Raw genomic sequence first — 17,500 nt, 5'->3', positions numbered from 1 at the left:
ATTTTTGAAAATTACATATTCACTTGACTCGAGATATCAAATCTGCATTAAACCCTAAACTAAAACAAAAGAATTAATACTTATGAAAATTATACAATCACTTGTTTCACTTGAAATCAAATTTTACACAGTATTTATTTAGCCTTAACATTCAATGAATATAATTAACCAGATAACGATACAAATACCTTTTCCTTACTACAGGGCCAGTTACAAAACTTTACACAGTGTCAACACTCATCCCAACACAACAAATTTAAGATCACCTTTGACTTCTTTCGTTACATTTCAACACACGATTTACTTTGGGGCACAGTATCACTTTAGAGAGGACACTATAGGTACTGAGAGAGAGTGAGGGAAGCACTTTGGCTCTTTCACAGGACGGTTGCTTCTCTACTGCTGCTATGCAGCCCTGAGGATGCATATATAAGACTTAAGTACTTCCAGAGTGTTCCATGTCCAAGATCTGGAATCGTGGTGGGTTGGCCTAAGGGCGTAAGGTTGCCAAAGATACTCTCACAGACGCGTACCCTCGCAACAGGGAGACTAACCTTTTGTCCTCAAAATAGAAAATTTAACGCTAAGATTTTTGGGAATCTTCCAAAACACGGGGCCGAATATAAAAACTGCCTATTTTCTCTCAAACATGACGCAATACCCCATAAAAATATAAAATCATATTACATAAGTCCTTGTTCCTCTCTGGTATGGTCACATAACACTCTCAAACAGGTTACGTAAGATTTCGTAACAAAAATACAAGAAATAAAAATTTTATTTTTAAAAATGACGTAAATCTACACGAGAGGAACCCATCTTAAGAGCTGGCTATTCACCTCTGCAATGCACATGTGAAAACTAATAAAACACACGAATAGACTACTGTATTCACTCTACATTAGACCAGCTGCGTGAGAATATATATATATATATATATATATATATATATATATATATATATATATATATATATATATATATATATATATATATATATATATATATATATATTGTGACGGTGCCGAGTAGGGTTGTGAACTCAAAGGAAGGTTGGAAAAGACTGAGTTATATTATTGTAGAACACTCTCCTCATATAAAAAACCTCAAGGCAACAGGACATAACAAGTTCACAAGACAGACAATATTACAGAGGAAAAACCAGACATGAATTTTCATGTTCGTTTTAGTGCGAGGGAAGAGCGAAGATACAAACATAATACATACAAAAGGAATTATGTACAATTATGTGAAACACGGTTGGTACATGGCTCCCCCCCCCCCCTAAAAATGACATACTGTACATGTTAAATAGGGTGCCCTGATCTAGAGAGGCGAACTGTAGGCAGGTCATCTGGCAGAAGATAAGCAGGTTCTAGACGATCAATGGAGACCCTGTCTTCTTTGCCCCGAATGTTTAGGACGAATGCTTTCGGACTGCGTCGGATCACAAGGAAAGGGCCCGTGTAAGGGGGCGTTAGTGGAGGCTTGCTGGTGTCGTTGCGCAGGAAGACGTGCGTTGCAGAGTGCAAGTCCGTTGGTATGTGATGCTTCGCTGGGGGCTTGTAAGTCTGGCGGCACGGAGTAAATTTTCCCACGACGTGACGTATGCGCTGGAGATCGTCGGAGGAGGTTGTAGAAGGAAAAAATTCGGCAGGGACGACCAACCATTTCAGCTGCCGAGACGTCGAGGGCGTCTTTAGGAGTGGTCCTTAGTCCCAGGAGGACCCAGGGAAGCTGAGTAAACCAGTTGCAATCATTGCAGCGGGACATCAAAGCTGCTTTGAGGGTGCGATGAAAACGTTCAACCATTCCATTGGCAGTGGGGTTGTCGGCCGTTGTCTGATGTAGGGTGATGCCCAGGAGATTCGCTAATGACGTCCACAATTGAGAGGTGAAAGTGGTTCCCCTGTCAGAAGTAATATGCTCAGGGATACCGAATCTTGAAATCCAACCAGAGAGTAAGGCAGATGTACATGAGGCGGACGTTGCAGTTTCCATGCGAATGGCTTCAGGCCAATGAGTTGAGCGGTCAATGAAGGTAAACAGGTAACGATGTCCTTGTGATGTTGGTAGGGGGCCTACAACGTTGACGTGAATGTGTGCGAAACGACGCTGAGGTTGAGAAAAGGTGCCCACTCCTGAATCCGTGTGTTGATGTACTTTGGAAGTTTGGCAAGAAGTACAAGCGCGGACCCAATCCGTAGCATCCTTAGAAATGCCGTGCCAAATGAACTTTGCCTTCAGTAGCTCTGCAGTAGAACGGCACGAGGGATGTGAAAGGCCGTGAATTAAATCAAACACCTGTCGGCGCATGGGAGCAGGAATCCAAGGTCGCGGTCTACCAGTACGGACGTCACAGAGGAGGGTGGTGTTGGAGTCTTCGAGGGGAAAATCTTCCCAACAGAGGGACGTGTAGGATGTCCTACAAGCTTGATACTCTGGATCCTGTCGTTGGGCTTCAGCCAGGACGTTGTAATCCAATCCCAGTTGAACAGCAGCCAACGTGTTTCTTGACAGGGCATCGGCAACGGGATTCATTTTCCCAGGGACGTATTGGAGGGTGCAATTGTATTCAGCCACGGCGGAGAGATGTCGGCGTTGACGGGCGGACCAGGCGTCAGACTGTCGAGTGAAGGCGTGCACCAGAGGCATGTGGTCTGTGCGAATGACGAAGGGCGTACCTTCTAAGAAATGGCGAAAGTGACGGACAGCCAAGTGCACCGCCAGCAATTCTCGATCGAAGGTAGAATAACCCGATTCTGCCTTGGACAGTTTTCTGCTGAAGAAGGCCAATGGGCGGGGCGAGCTGTTGACCACCTGCTCGAGTACTGCACCAATAGCGACATCGCTGGCATCGGTGGAGAGAAGGAGAGGGGAGATTGGTATAGGAAAAGTGAGAGCCGCAACAGTTGATAGGGCCTTCTTTGCATTGTAGAAGGCTGCTTCTTGAAGGGGACCCCACTTCAGGTCCTTTGGCTTGCCCTTGAGGGAGGAGTAGAGGGGAGCAAGAGTGGCGGCAATGGCTGGCAAAATAGGTGATAATAGTTGATCATGCCCAAGAATTCCTGCAGAGCTTTGACGGTCGAGGGCGTGGGGAAGTTCTGAACGGCTCATACCTTCTCAGGGAGGGGATGGACTCCTTCAGGAGTGATACGGTGCCCTAAGAATGACTCTTCGTTGGCGCCAAAGGTACACTTGTCGTACCGGACTACAAGACCGTTTTGTTACAGGCGGTCGAGCACGATGCGCAGGTGACGGAGGTGTTCCTCTTTTGAGGAGGAGAACACAAGTATGTCGTCCACATAACATACACAGAAAGGGAGGTCCTCTAAGATGCCATCCATGAGACGTTGGAACGTTGTCCCAGCATTACGAAGGCCAAAACAGGAGTAATTGAAGGTGTATATACCAAACGGAGTGGTGATGGCGGTCTTAGGGATGTCTTCTGGGTTCATAGGCACCTGATAATACCCCTTCAGGAGGTCGAGCGTAGAGAAAACCTTCGCTTTGTGCAGGTAGGAAGTCACAACGGCAATGTTTGGGAGGGGGTAGTGATCCGGTTCTGTTTGCATGTTCAGGCGCCTGTAATCCCCGCACGGACGGAGGGAGCCATCTTTCTTCAGAATGATGTGTAAGGGTGATGACCATGGGCTGGAGGCCTTTTGGCAAAGGCCCATTTTCTCCATTTCGGCGAACGTCTGTTTGGCGGCTGCCAATCGTTCCGGTGCCAGACGTCTGAATTTTGCGAAGACTGGGGATCCCGTCGTCTTGATATGGTGATAAATACCGTGCTTGGCAGGAACCGTGGGCGTTTGGCGAAGTTCTGGACGGAAAACTTCCGGGTACGACGTGAGGAGGTGGGTGTAGGCATCCGTGGGTGCGCTGAAGTGGAGAGCGAGGTTAGAGGGGGCGGATTGAAGAGGTGTCGACAAGTACGAGTCTGCGTTGACCAATCGTCGGTGGGCGACATCGACCAGAAGGTGGAAACAAGAGAGGAAATCCGCACAGAGGATTGGCATTGTGACGTCAGCAACGAGAAACTTCCAATTGAATTTACCGTTTCCGAACGATAATGTGAGGTTCTCGTAACCGTAGGTGAGTATCGCAGATCCGTTGGCAGCTACTAAGCGGACGTCGGCAGATGTAGACAGACTACGTCGTGCCTTGAAGAGTTTCCTTGGCAAAAGAGAACGACAAGCACCCGTGTCTACCAAAAATCGCACGCACGTTCCTGCATCCTGTAAAAAGAAAAGATTAGAAACATGGGAGGCCACCGCCACAAGCGATGGCCTACTTACACGTTTTTTTGCCACTGACAATCCTTGGCATATTTCTTCGCGGTTGCCCCGGATCTAAAGTGGTAGTAGCAAAACTGCGGCGGATAGGGAGGTAGTAAGTGGCTGTAGAATTCGTTCGTTGGGGCGCAAGCGATTGGTGGGTGGTGGGCGGCTTTGTCGCCACTTCGGCACGTCACGGGGTAGGCGTGTATGTCCTACGGCATTCATGTCAGCTTCGGTTGACGTTGAATAGGCATTCTCGTCATCAGGGGTGGAGGCGTTGATGGAGGTCTTGAAGTGGCTGTCCATAAGGGCGTCGGCTTTGGTCATCAAGTCCTTTATGGGTAAACTATCGACATCGGGTATGGCAGCGAGTACAGGTTCGGGTAAACGGTGTATCCAAAGGGCACGGAGTAGGTTCACTTCACGAGGAGAGCCGTCTGCGGCAGGTTGAAGGCGAGCGATACTGGTCATTTCCCTGAGGGCAAGCGAAGCCCTTTGGTCCCCCAACGGTTGTTGCGAGAGCTGAAAAACCTTTGCTATACGGGCGGCTGGCGACGGCGAGTACTGCTGCAGAAGGTATGTTTTGAGGGCGTCATACGCTATTGGCGTGTCTCCTTGTTCACAAAGCCAGTCGGATATTTCTGGGAAGGTGTCCTCGGGTATCGCCGCGAGAACATAATCCGCTTTGGTGGTTGAGCGAATCACGCCCCTGATACGGAAGTGGACTTCTGCGCGTTGAAACCAAGCAAACGCCACTCCGGTGGCGAAAGGTGAAAGTTTCAATGGGGCGGCCGCAGCGCCAACTGCTGTAGTAGAGTCCGTCTCCGTCATAGTACCAACGATGGAGGGGCGAGGGAGGTGGGGGTGGAAGGCAGTGGAAGCGAGTCGACTTCCGGGGTCACCAATGTGACGGCGCCGAGTAAGGTTGTGAACTCAAAGGCAGGTTGGAAACGACTGAGTTATATTATTGTAGAACACTCTCCTTATATACAAAACCTCAAGGCAACAGGACATAACTAGTTCATAAGACAGACAATATTACAGAGGAAAAACCAGACATGAATTTTCATGTTCGTTTTAGTGTGAGGGAAGAGCGAAAATACAAGCATAATATATACATAAGGAATTATGTACAATTGTGTGAAACACGGTTGGTACAATATATATATATATATATATATATATATATATATATATATATATATATATATATATATATATATATATATATATATATATATATATATATATATCTTTATATATATATATATATATATATATATATATATATATATATATATATATATATATATATTTTATATATATATATATATATATATATATATATATATATATATATATATATATATATATATATATATATATATATATATATATATATATAAATCTAAATAAATATACATACAAATATATACAATTATATATATATATATATATATATATATATATATATATATATATATATATATATATATATATATATATATATATATATATATATATATATATATATATATATACAAATATATGTGTATATATATATATATATATATATATATATATATATATATATATATATATATATATATATATATATATATATATATATATATATATATATATATATATATATATATATATATATATATATATATATATATATATATATATATATATATATATATATATATATATATATATATATATATATATATATATATATATATATATATATATATATATATATATATATATATATATATATATATATATATATATATATATATATATATATATATATATATATATATATATATATATATATATATATATATATATATATATATATATATATATATATATATATATATATATATATATATATATATATATATATATATATATATATATATATATATATATATATATATATATATATATATATATATATCTTGTGTACTAATTTAATGATAACCATACAGAAATGGGGGCGTGGCAGGTGCTGAAAACATCACGGGGGACTACGTCATGGTCAGCACACGTCATTCTGCACCTAGTTGCTATGTATTAATTTCTGTTGACACCATGCCAACATAATTGAGATGTCTTTTCTCGATAAAAAGTAAGACAATAATGCGGAGTAGATGCTTCAATGAATTTTCCTAATTAGGTCGGTGTCCCGAATTCTGGTTGTTTCGGTTTCACATTGATCATAAACCTAGTTCGTAAATAATACTAAAAAAGGAGGGTGTTGTCGGCCTGTAAATAGTTAGTAGCCCTCTTGGGAGTTGACATTACTGCTATGTATTTCAAGAGGTGTGGGTACTCTTTTTATTCAAAATCTATCAAATCAATCGATTGCTATTCATTGCTTTTGAAATTTCATTGTTCAATCACAGATTCTTGTCTGTCACCCTCCTCGTGAGTTTCAGGACATAGCCAAACCTCGCTCGTCGAGATTTAGGAATACATTCGGATGAAGAGAAATCAAGCACACTAAGTTACTGACTACCGATGAATATATACAGTACGGTACTAAACATTACGGAACATAGCAAAGAGAAGATGGCCTAACAATTGATTTTATGATGGATGAAGATTTCATAGTAGTAAAACTCGCATGAGTTTTTAAAAAAATGTAAGGAAGAATGCTCTATAAGTACTGCTTGGAAAAATTTAATCATTTTACTGATTCACAAAAAAGGAGACATAAAAGGGGAATGAGACGTTTCGGCGTAGCCCATTTGGTGTCGCCGTTTCGGCGTGGCCAGTTAGGCGTAGACGATTCGGCATCAGACTTAAGGCCGATTCACACGAGCCGTTTTCTTTCCGACAGGCTGGGTGGTGGCTAACCGCCGTCGAAATGTTGTACATTCACACGAGGCGTTCCGTATCCGTTTACCAGCGCGCGGTTTTCATTGTTTACTTAGGACCGAGTAAATTACGATAATTTTGACACTATAAGATGTTGGTTGATTACTGTGTTGATAAGATAAGTAATGCAACTTCATAATACTTTATGCACCATGCCAAGAATATTAAAATTGCATAAACTCACCTGTTCTATTTAATGCCTCTCCAGTCATTTTCAATATCTCTTATTTATGTAAATTATTTCTATACATCTTGTTTACCATGTCAAACATCTCATCCTTGAAAAAGGTCAATTAACCTCTAATACATGGTGTCAACAACAAACTAACTAATTTCTATGACTCTATACTATGAGGAAAAGTCGGGGTTGTATGCCACGAAACGAACGGGTACGATACAGGTCCTCGTTCACACAAAACATCATCCACCGGACGAGGTTTCTTGGAAAGAAAGCCGGGCCGACTTGGACGGCTGATGTCCGAGGGCCGCCGTCAGCCTAACGGGTCGTGTGAACAGTTTCATTTGAATACACGCAAGAAAGCTAGACGCCGGTTAACCAACGGCCAGCCTGTCGGAAAGAAAACGGGTCGTAGTCAGGTTCCAAATCTCATAAAAGTGATTTTTTAATTGGGGGTGGTAGTTTTCTTGCCAAAATTATGAAAATTCATATCTAGGGGTATTTTGATATGATAAATCCATTGCAGCATGGTGCCAAAGCGAGAAATGACCGGAAATGGATCAAAATGGCATCTGTTTCAAGATGGCTGCCATTTCGTGTAATATCTGTATAGATAAACATATTTTGTCAGTTTGACTGAACAAAGTGATCTACACTTAATATGTATACCTCAGTGAGTTCATTTTTAATGATTTAATTGAATGAACACATTCTTATTGCCTTAAATCCAAGATGGCCGCCAAAACAGAGGGTTTAGACTATCTCTGTAATTTACGGAATTGTCTCCATTGATTGCAATTTTTCACAAATGATATGGAAACATCAGTACTGATTTTGAACAATGTTACACAGATTGCAGCATCACAATTAGTAGTTTTTAATAACATATAGTTATATGTAATGAATATATTTTATTGTAACTGGTACTACTTCACATGGGATACGATATTATGTTGAACTAGGTATCAAAAAGTAGTCTAGCTGCGGCCGGCTAATGCAGGTGCAACTGATGATAAACTTAAACAAAAGTGCACACAGGCTCAAAAGTTAAAACTTAATTCACTTTTAACATAAAACATTTGCTAATTTTTTAAACTGTCCACAACTGCTAAAACAAACTAGACAAAATTATTTATGCATGGCTGGTCTTCTTTGGATCTCTTATGACAAAGGATTGTACATTGAAGTTTAGATTTGAAACAACTGCACTTGTTTGATTGGGAGCCAGTTTTACAATTACATGACATCATTTCAATGACAGCGTCTGGAATGGGATGATTTGTCATCATAACTGGTATCAATTTCTGTTTCTCACTATCTAAGTTGAACCCCACGGAGATCAGAGCATTTGTTTTCATTTCAAGTACAGGCTCAGTAGCATTTTGCCATACATGCGCTTGAAGGAAGGCACGAGAGATGTGCAGCCGAGCTGCATCACTAGTAGGGGGTATTTCTTCTGGGCGATTGGTAGTCAATATACTCTTAACTCGCATGGCGTCCAACGATGATGACTGGTTGTCTTTGTACAATCTGCACATGAAGACTTCAACGTACTTGTAGTCAATTTCAGATGGGCTTTTAAGGTTAGTATTGTCCAGAAGATTGTGGAAATCCTTAAAAGTATTCCATGCAGTTGATTTGCCAATGCCATATATATAACTCGTGGTATCACATCCAGTTAAAGAGTGAAGAAGGGGGATAGATATAGGATCCATGCCTTGGCTTATGATTCCTTCTACCACAAATTTGATGTCTGTGATCTTTTGTTCTTTTCCAATCTGCTTCTGTAAATACACTTTCCTATTTCCAAAATGTTTGTAGTTGGTAAGAAGAATCACAAATACATCAGTATCCTGTGACACTACCACAATATGTTCCGCGGTTGAATTGACTATGCTTAATACCATACGGGTATCTGCTTCCTCATGGTCAGACTCCATGCTATCTAACTGTATGCCCAAAGAGGATGAACGGACATCCATGGGGTCTTCAAATGCCCCAGAGACAACAATAATCTTATCTTGAGGTGCATTTTTGATGAGAGTATCACCAAGGAGCTGCTGCAGAGCAATCTTGTTATCATTTATGCTCAAAAAGCTTTTGAAGTTGTCACCTTGAGGCAGGTTTACTTCTGGGGAAATTACTTTTGGCACCGCTTTGCGTTTTTGTTTTCTTTTTCCTTGTTTGTCTTTGGATTTAGAGGCCCTAGCACTTCGTGTGTCATCTTTGATGGAAGTTCCATCATAGCGGTCCATCACAATGTCTATCCTTGTGCTTGGAAACTTATATACCCCCTTGCAGTACTCTGTAGCAAATTCTCCGAATGTACTAATCGATTTAGTTGAAACCCTGTAGACATACGCCATCCCATCAACAACATGCTGTGAAGAAGTGGGGTCTATTTGGGGAACAGTTTGGGAAGGCTGAACTTTTGCAGTTTCACAAATGTTGTTGACTAGATCTGACTTGTTTCCTTTCCTCATGGTCTTATCTGTATAAAAAAGTGCAATGGGGACAGACATCATTTCATGCTTTGCGATATGTTGCAGATCTACTGGCCTTCCAGCTTCATATGCTACACAGACACGCTGTAGCACACCTCTGTTTGCATTTACAACTTTATTTTGCTGAGAGCCTGTTTGGTCCACTTCAAATAAGTTAGAAAAAGTGGGAATGATTTTGCCATTACTGACTCCGTAAGTCAAGTCCTGACAAATATCTAAAATCCCTTTTCTTAGCTTGTCAGCATTTTTCTGCTCAACTTCTCGGGTATCATCTCCATCATCTACATCCAGTATTTCTGAGCCACCATACATTATGGCCATGAATACATACAGACCTTCAGGTACTGATGCATATGCATTCTCCTCTGTAAGTTCGGCTTTCTTATTTGGAGTATGCTGTAGTATCAAATTCCTTAAATATAGTGCAACATGAACCATCTGGACCATTTCATTTTCATTATATGCAGGTAGTTTCAAAGCATGTTCATCAATAGAACCAGTGTTCAAAATTTCACAGACATCTACCTAGGATAACGAAGAAGAGATAAGGAGATCATCTTCAAGTTCTGTACCTTGGCGAGGAATAATAGTTATATCAGGCAAGAGTTTTGTAAGTTTGTACTTAAAGAATGCACGTCTTGATTCATAATAATAAGGTACCACCAAAGACTGTTCATTACATAGGTCTTGAAATCGACTCCAGCATTCAGATACTAAAACTGCTTGACCCCGACACGTGCGCCATTGAATTTCCAGTTTCAGTTGATTGAATATAGCGTTATGAGAAGCTTGGCTTATGCTACTTTCCTCACTGCATACTGTTACACGAGCTCGATTACGTAAACATAGTGAGTGATAAAGGACATCACCAGCTATAGCATCCCGAGCAGATTCCAATCTTGCCATAAGTTCAAAATCACCCATAGCAATGTTTTGTAACTTTTCGTGCATACTGAATGTTCTGGCACATGACAGCTCACCACTTTCTACCCCAGAACAACATAACACACAGTGAGTGCCCTTTATGTAAGTTTTGGCCTGACTTCTAAGGAATACTCTTCCAGAATTATCCAAACCACCCATGTCCATATCAGTAGCGTCTGCATTATCAGAAAAACGGTCGAGTTTAAGTTTGCTCATGAAATTAGGCCTACATTCACGGTGCCATACTAGCTTGGGATGATCAGTTTCCTGAAAGATATCATCTAGTATAGCCAACGCCGCTGTTATGCAGGCTGGCCTCTCTACCTTGTTTTTCCAGAGTTCACATTGTGATTTTATGTCTTGAATATTTGTAACATCAGAAACAGGCTTATTTTTCCTAAACTTTGTCTTTGGGTCCTTCTTATCATTTTGACAAACAAAGCACTTCTGCTCATAATCAAACCGTGCTGGGCGCTTGGCCGATGACGCCATATCCCTAGTTCTTATACTTCTACGATGCAGTTATTTCACAACCTATTGCTGAAATGAGAACATATTATTACCCCAAACTATCTATACTAATATAATTTATATGAAAACATCATAAACGTTGTCCTGTAAAATGAATAATCAGTTTGATTTTGTGAATATTTAAACAAAAAATGTAGAAATTCAAAAAATAAAGGGCAATGTTAACGTATACATTTTAGTGGCCATCTTGAATTTAAGACTACACAAATTCATAAAATCAATAAAATTACTTGAAATAGACTCGTTTAGTCCCAAACAGTAAAAACAGATAATTTTGTTCAATGAAATGGACAAAATATTGTTATCTTCGCAGAAATGGTACGAAATGGCGGCCATCTTTAAATGGACGCCATTTTGAGCCATTTCTGTTCATTTTTCGCTTTGGCACCATGTTGCAATGGATTTGTCATGTCAAAATCTCCCAAGATAGAAAATTTCATAATTTTGGCAGAAAAACTACCACCCCAATGGAATTTTTAGTTTTGGACCCTGACTATCGTGGGAATCGGCCTATATTCGGCGGAGAGACTGTTGGCCGTCAACTATTACTTTGTAAAACACACACACACACACACACACACACACACACATATATATATATATATATATATATATATATATATATATATATATATATATATATATATATATATATATATATATATATATATATATATATATATATATATATATATATATATATATATATCACTAATCATAAATAAATTCTTTGTTATAGTATAATTAGCTCTATTTCGATGTTATAGTGTAATTAGTTCTCATTCACTTTAACCTATTTAAAAAAAAAATTGTTATTTCCTTCTTTTGTTTAGATTTACTTGTTTCAGTTGTCTAAGCCCTATTTCACGACATGGAAGGAGATATTTTAACAAAACGTGGAAGAAACAATGTGATTCACGAAGGATACCTTTTTATTTATGATGCAACGAGCAAAAGTGATTATGAATTAGAATTATGGAGATGTGAAGAGAAAGATCGGTGTAAAGTAAGACTGCATAAGAAGGACGGAAAAGTGATTCGACAGTTGAATCAACATACCCATGAACCATCTGCTGCAAAAGTAAAAGTAGAAAAATTGAAAACATATATTAAGAAAAGATGTGCTGAAACTCTGGAGCCACCGACCGTTGTGGTAAATGAATGCTTAACTGGCGCCTCTCAATCAGCTTTAGCTGTAGCACCTGGCCTGCCTGCAATGCTAAAAGTTATCGCAAGGAAACGAAAGTTTTAATTCTGTAATGCAATATTTTCAATTTAAAGTTTTTAATATGCATTATTCCATTATTGTTTTAATAGGATCCTTTATACTCTAAGTGAATAAAAAATTTTTTTTTTCCAATTAAAGATTTTTATTTACATTCATAGTTGAATTTTTTTTTTCAAAATTTTCATACATAAATAAATAAATAAGTCATTGGGTGTTTTCAAAAACAATGACGCCGAAACAGTCTGACGCCTAAACGACTACGCCGAATAGTGCTGTTGGTTTTCTGATGGAGAATCGGCTACGCCGAAACGGCGACGCCAAATGGGCTACGCCGAAACGTAGCAAACCCATTTAAAAGACCTTAAAAATTACAGTCCAATCAGTTTGCTCTCAGTAATGTATAAACTACTGACGAAGAATACATTAGGCTGAATGCTAGAATTTAATCAAATGAGAGAGCAGGCAGGCATTAGGAGTAGGTATTCAAAACTGACCATCTCCATGTAATTAAACGGCTAATGAAAAAATCTTCAGAGTATGATAAACTACTATGTATATGACATTTCTGAGAAATGTTTTACCAAATCTATTCATAGATAAGGAATAGATGAATCTTATGTTGAAACACAGAGATATTTATACAGGATGTACAGCCATCCCAAAACTACATAAAGATAGTGAGAAAATTCTGAATGAGAAAGGTATTAGACATGGAGGCCCTATCTCTTCTTAATTATTCACAGCCTGCCTAGAAGTTTTTAAGAATTTTCATTGGGAAGATATAGGAATTTATATTAATTGGTAATCATATGGTATAGTTCTCTTTAGTGAATGGTGGAATGAATTACAAAAGATGATATAGAGAAGGCAGAAATGTATGAATGTAAATTAATATTTGTAAAACTAAGATAATGTTTAATGAAAATACAGAAACAAAAAACAGGGGGTTATGGGCGAACCTCTAGAGAGTGCTAATAAATATATTATAGGTACTTAAAACAAACAGGAATAGTTTCTCCAAGATATGAGAATTAAATTAAAAACTGAAATTAAAAGGATAAACATGGGATGGAGAACCTTTCGTAAACAAATGAGATTATGAAAAGCAAAAGGTTTTTTTATAAGGAAAAGTATTAAATCAGAAGTTCCTAACAATTTGATTAGCCTATGCATTATAAACTTAGACCCTTACTAAAGACTTAGAACAAAAGCTAATTACAATTCTCGGAGCCATAGAAAATTATAGTATTTTGTACTTTAGATTGAACATTCCGCAATTCAAATTGACAATCTTCATAACAGAATGACAAATACATATACATTTTAACAGTTTCCAATTTCAATTCCACATACTGCATAATGGATTGACAGACCGGACGACAAATGAGACTTCCAGGATCCTAATGATAATTAGATAAAAAGTAATAACAATTGTTCGTTTGGTAATAGACAATTTAGGTTTTAAGATTGACAAATGCATTTGAGTTTGACATTTCATCCCAATTATCATCGTAAGTGTTAGCAACCTGACAGGTATTTTGTATTATAGCCTCTGTGAGGCAACTTTGTAACATGATGTAGAAGGAGACATTCAGTACCATACTGTCTTTATTACGGATCATATAGATTTTTTATATCCAGCACTTACAGCTCGAAGAGGCCGAGGAATTGTCGTACCATTTGTGACATTAACTGCAACCGCATGATAGAGAAGTATGGTAACGATGAAGAGTTCTTAACGACATCCAATGAACTTGGGGTCAATCAGGCAGTAACGTACCCAAACATTAAGAGGTGTCAAAATCAAGATGAAATTCAAGCAAGAGAAGTTAGAACCTCATGATGAAAGTTAAAGCTAAACAGTGAGTCCATAGACTTTCTGAGGTTGCTGGTAGAAAGTACAACAACCTTGATTTTAAGGGAATTAAATCAAACATTGCGAGATGAATTTACCAGAGAACTTCATTTGTCTGATTCCACTGTTGCAAGAGCCTTGGAATGTGATTTCATTACATTAAAATTGTGTGAAAACGTAACACATTAGAGAAACTCCGAACGTGTCGAGGATACAAGTCTAACGTACGCACATGGCATGTACCCAAGACATTTGCAGGAAGATAGGATATACATTGACGAAATGGGATATAATTTATGCACAAGGAGGACTTATGGGAGAGCATCTATGGTGCAATCACAACCGGGAAAAGTTGGCTGACAGAGAGGTGGTAACATCACGTTGCTTGCTGCGATTTTCGACGGAGCTCGACTAGTTTATTTTCAGATTTACTCACATGGTACTACCAAGGAGAAGTTTAATTATTTTGTATTCAACTGGATATTATCCTAAATGAATTAAATCCACTTATCATCATGTTTAATGCTCGGTGCTATAGTTATATTGCCAATAGCTTCCCTACGAGATCTTTTAAATATCTACCGACATTCTCTCTTTTCCTTAATCTAATTGGAAACTGCTTTTAAAAGGCGGAGGCATGACTTAAAATGTTGCTTAATAATGTAGCACGTACCTGTAATGCACAGCAAGCTCGCCGACAAGGGATGACCTAATGAGGTTATCATGAACCAATTCTGCTTCGTCATTTGGAAAATGCTGTAAGTGTGGTCACTCTAGAACTATGTGCTTTATCATATGAACACAGTAACACTTATCTTATGAAATACAATAATCGCCAGGATATTTGGAATTAGTTTAGCAATATACAATAAACAGTAATCGTTGTAAATTATCGTTTTATTTAACATTAGATACCTGTATTATGTTAAAATCATTTTGATCCGATACACTCTATTATAGAATTTATGATGAATGTCAAATAAAATGTATGATTTGTCAAGTAAATTGCCTTTTGTCAAAATACTTTCGATGTCTCTCAGTATATATTGCTACATTATCACAGTTTCGGAGACTGTCAAAGAATTATGGAGATTATTATCTAGACATTGGGGAGTGTCTTTCATATTTTCAGATTGTCAAAGATTCATAGCATGTCAAACTGTCTTGAAGATTGTTCAATCTGAAAATCTGGACTATCATTCAAAATTCTACTTCGTCAAACTTTAAAGAAATTGTCATTTACTTATTGGAACTGTTCAGAGTTAAATTCAAAGGACTGGGATAATGGGATTAACACTAAGAGACCGAACAATGACAACAATGACATTAGAGCAAACTAAAGTAGAGAATATTCTAACAAATAAGAAAAAGAAAGGAATGTGGGCAGGACGTATAATGAGGACAGATGATAGATGAAAAAGAAAAAAACTGTCTTAAAAAGAGCATAAACAGTTTGCACTGGAATAACATGTATGATGCCCTTTTCCGACAATGATGTGTATATATATATATATATATATATATATATATATATATATATATATATATATATATATAGATATATATATATATATATATATATATATATATATATATATATATATATATATATATATATATATATATATATATATATATATATATATATATATATATATATATATATATATATATATATATTAAACCGTCTGTATTCTTAATCATCTTTTTATCCTTGATACTATAAGTATCATTCAAAGTCTCTATTCCCAGTTTATTTATTTTATTTTTATTGATCAATGCTTCCACGTAAAGCATTTGTAACACATTTCAGAACATATGGGTTGAAGAAATTGACTTTTATAACTACTGCATTAGCATGTATGAAAGGGCATTATGTTTTCAACAATATTGCATGAGAGAGATTTTGAAGCTTCGAAGTTTTTTTTTTTTCTTTTTTTTTTTCAAATATAGGCTATATGTCTCCTTAGCAAGTGAGAACAAGCCAAGCTAAATTGCGTATGTTTCTATTTAATATTAACAACGTTGTTCCGTTGTTTTTAGTCTTTATATAAAGGTATTTCTGAACTATTTATTTAATATCTGTCCATATGCAGAAAATCAACTAAATGATGTATACCAATTAATTTTTATTTTCTTTTTTTTTTCAGCTCTGGGAACTTTCGATAAGAGAGGTAAAACTGACAGACGCAGGTCTCTACGAATGTCAGTTAGCAACCTATCCGTTCACGTCATACTTTTTCACCCTGAAAGTCGTAGGTAAGTAGCTACTCCAAAGTGAAGTTTGGCCAGGAAAAGTTTTAACCAGGTGACGTCTTTGTTCAATTTCTCATATTTTAATTAGGTTTCTCATATTCGCACGATATTAGAAAAAATTATTAATGAAGAGTAGATTCTTTCAGTTGCTAATGTTTATATAGCTGTGTCTATTTACTTGAATATTTTCTTTATACTAATATATTTAGATAGTTTCATGGCTGTCAATAATTCTCTATAAACCATTATGTGAGATTTAGATTTTCTAAGGAAACTTCTCATATGAAAAAGAAAAAAGTAAGGAAAATATCAATATATAGAAAAGGATCTCTATACGTGTTTTTCTTCAATATTTATCATTACTTATGTAACACATCGTTAACTCTCTTAGCGGGAAGATTAGTCAGTATTATAATTCAACAATTCAATGTTATAGATTTATCAAAGTCGGGTATCTTTTCATCTATAATCCCGCATTTCTAATACAAAATTTTCATGATCGCTATCGCACAGAAAGTGTTCATGAAAATTTTTGTTTACTTCTATTAAATGACAGAAAGAGAAAAATGAATATAGTTATCCATAAAAACTAAATAAATGTATTTCAAGTGAATTTTTCAGACGAGAGGGTAGTTATAGAGAGAACATGAGCTGTGATAATGTTCAGTTCCGTGTCTAGATTATTTTAGAGGGATTGTATTGGAGCCTGTTTGGCGTAGAAAAAAAAAATGACAATATTGCATATTACACCTCATGGAACCCATATGAATAACCCAGCAATCATTTCTGACGAGATGAAAGAGCTAAAACGATTGTAACAGCCAGAAGATGATAACCTAAGACTAT

The 17,500-nt window shown here is 37.3% G+C and overlaps 1 protein-coding gene across 1 annotated transcript in view; it reads left to right on the top strand.

The window, feature by feature from the left end:
- LOC137628569 (zwei Ig domain protein zig-8-like) overlaps window positions 1-17,500 on the top strand; it is a 52,889-nt gene that overhangs the window by 19,203 nt on the left and 16,186 nt on the right. The window contains exon 4 of the mRNA XM_068359723.1: window positions 16,549-16,657. Within this exon, the coding sequence (XP_068215824.1) occupies window positions 16,549-16,657 (109 nt within the window). The remainder of the gene's footprint in view (window positions 1-16,548; window positions 16,658-17,500) is intronic.

This window comes from Palaemon carinicauda, chromosome 36 (genome assembly GCF_036898095.1).
Source record: "Palaemon carinicauda isolate YSFRI2023 chromosome 36, ASM3689809v2, whole genome shotgun sequence".
NCBI classification, from domain to species: domain Eukaryota; kingdom Metazoa; phylum Arthropoda; class Malacostraca; order Decapoda; family Palaemonidae; genus Palaemon; species Palaemon carinicauda.
This window is presented reverse-complemented; position numbering and strand designations above follow the sequence as displayed.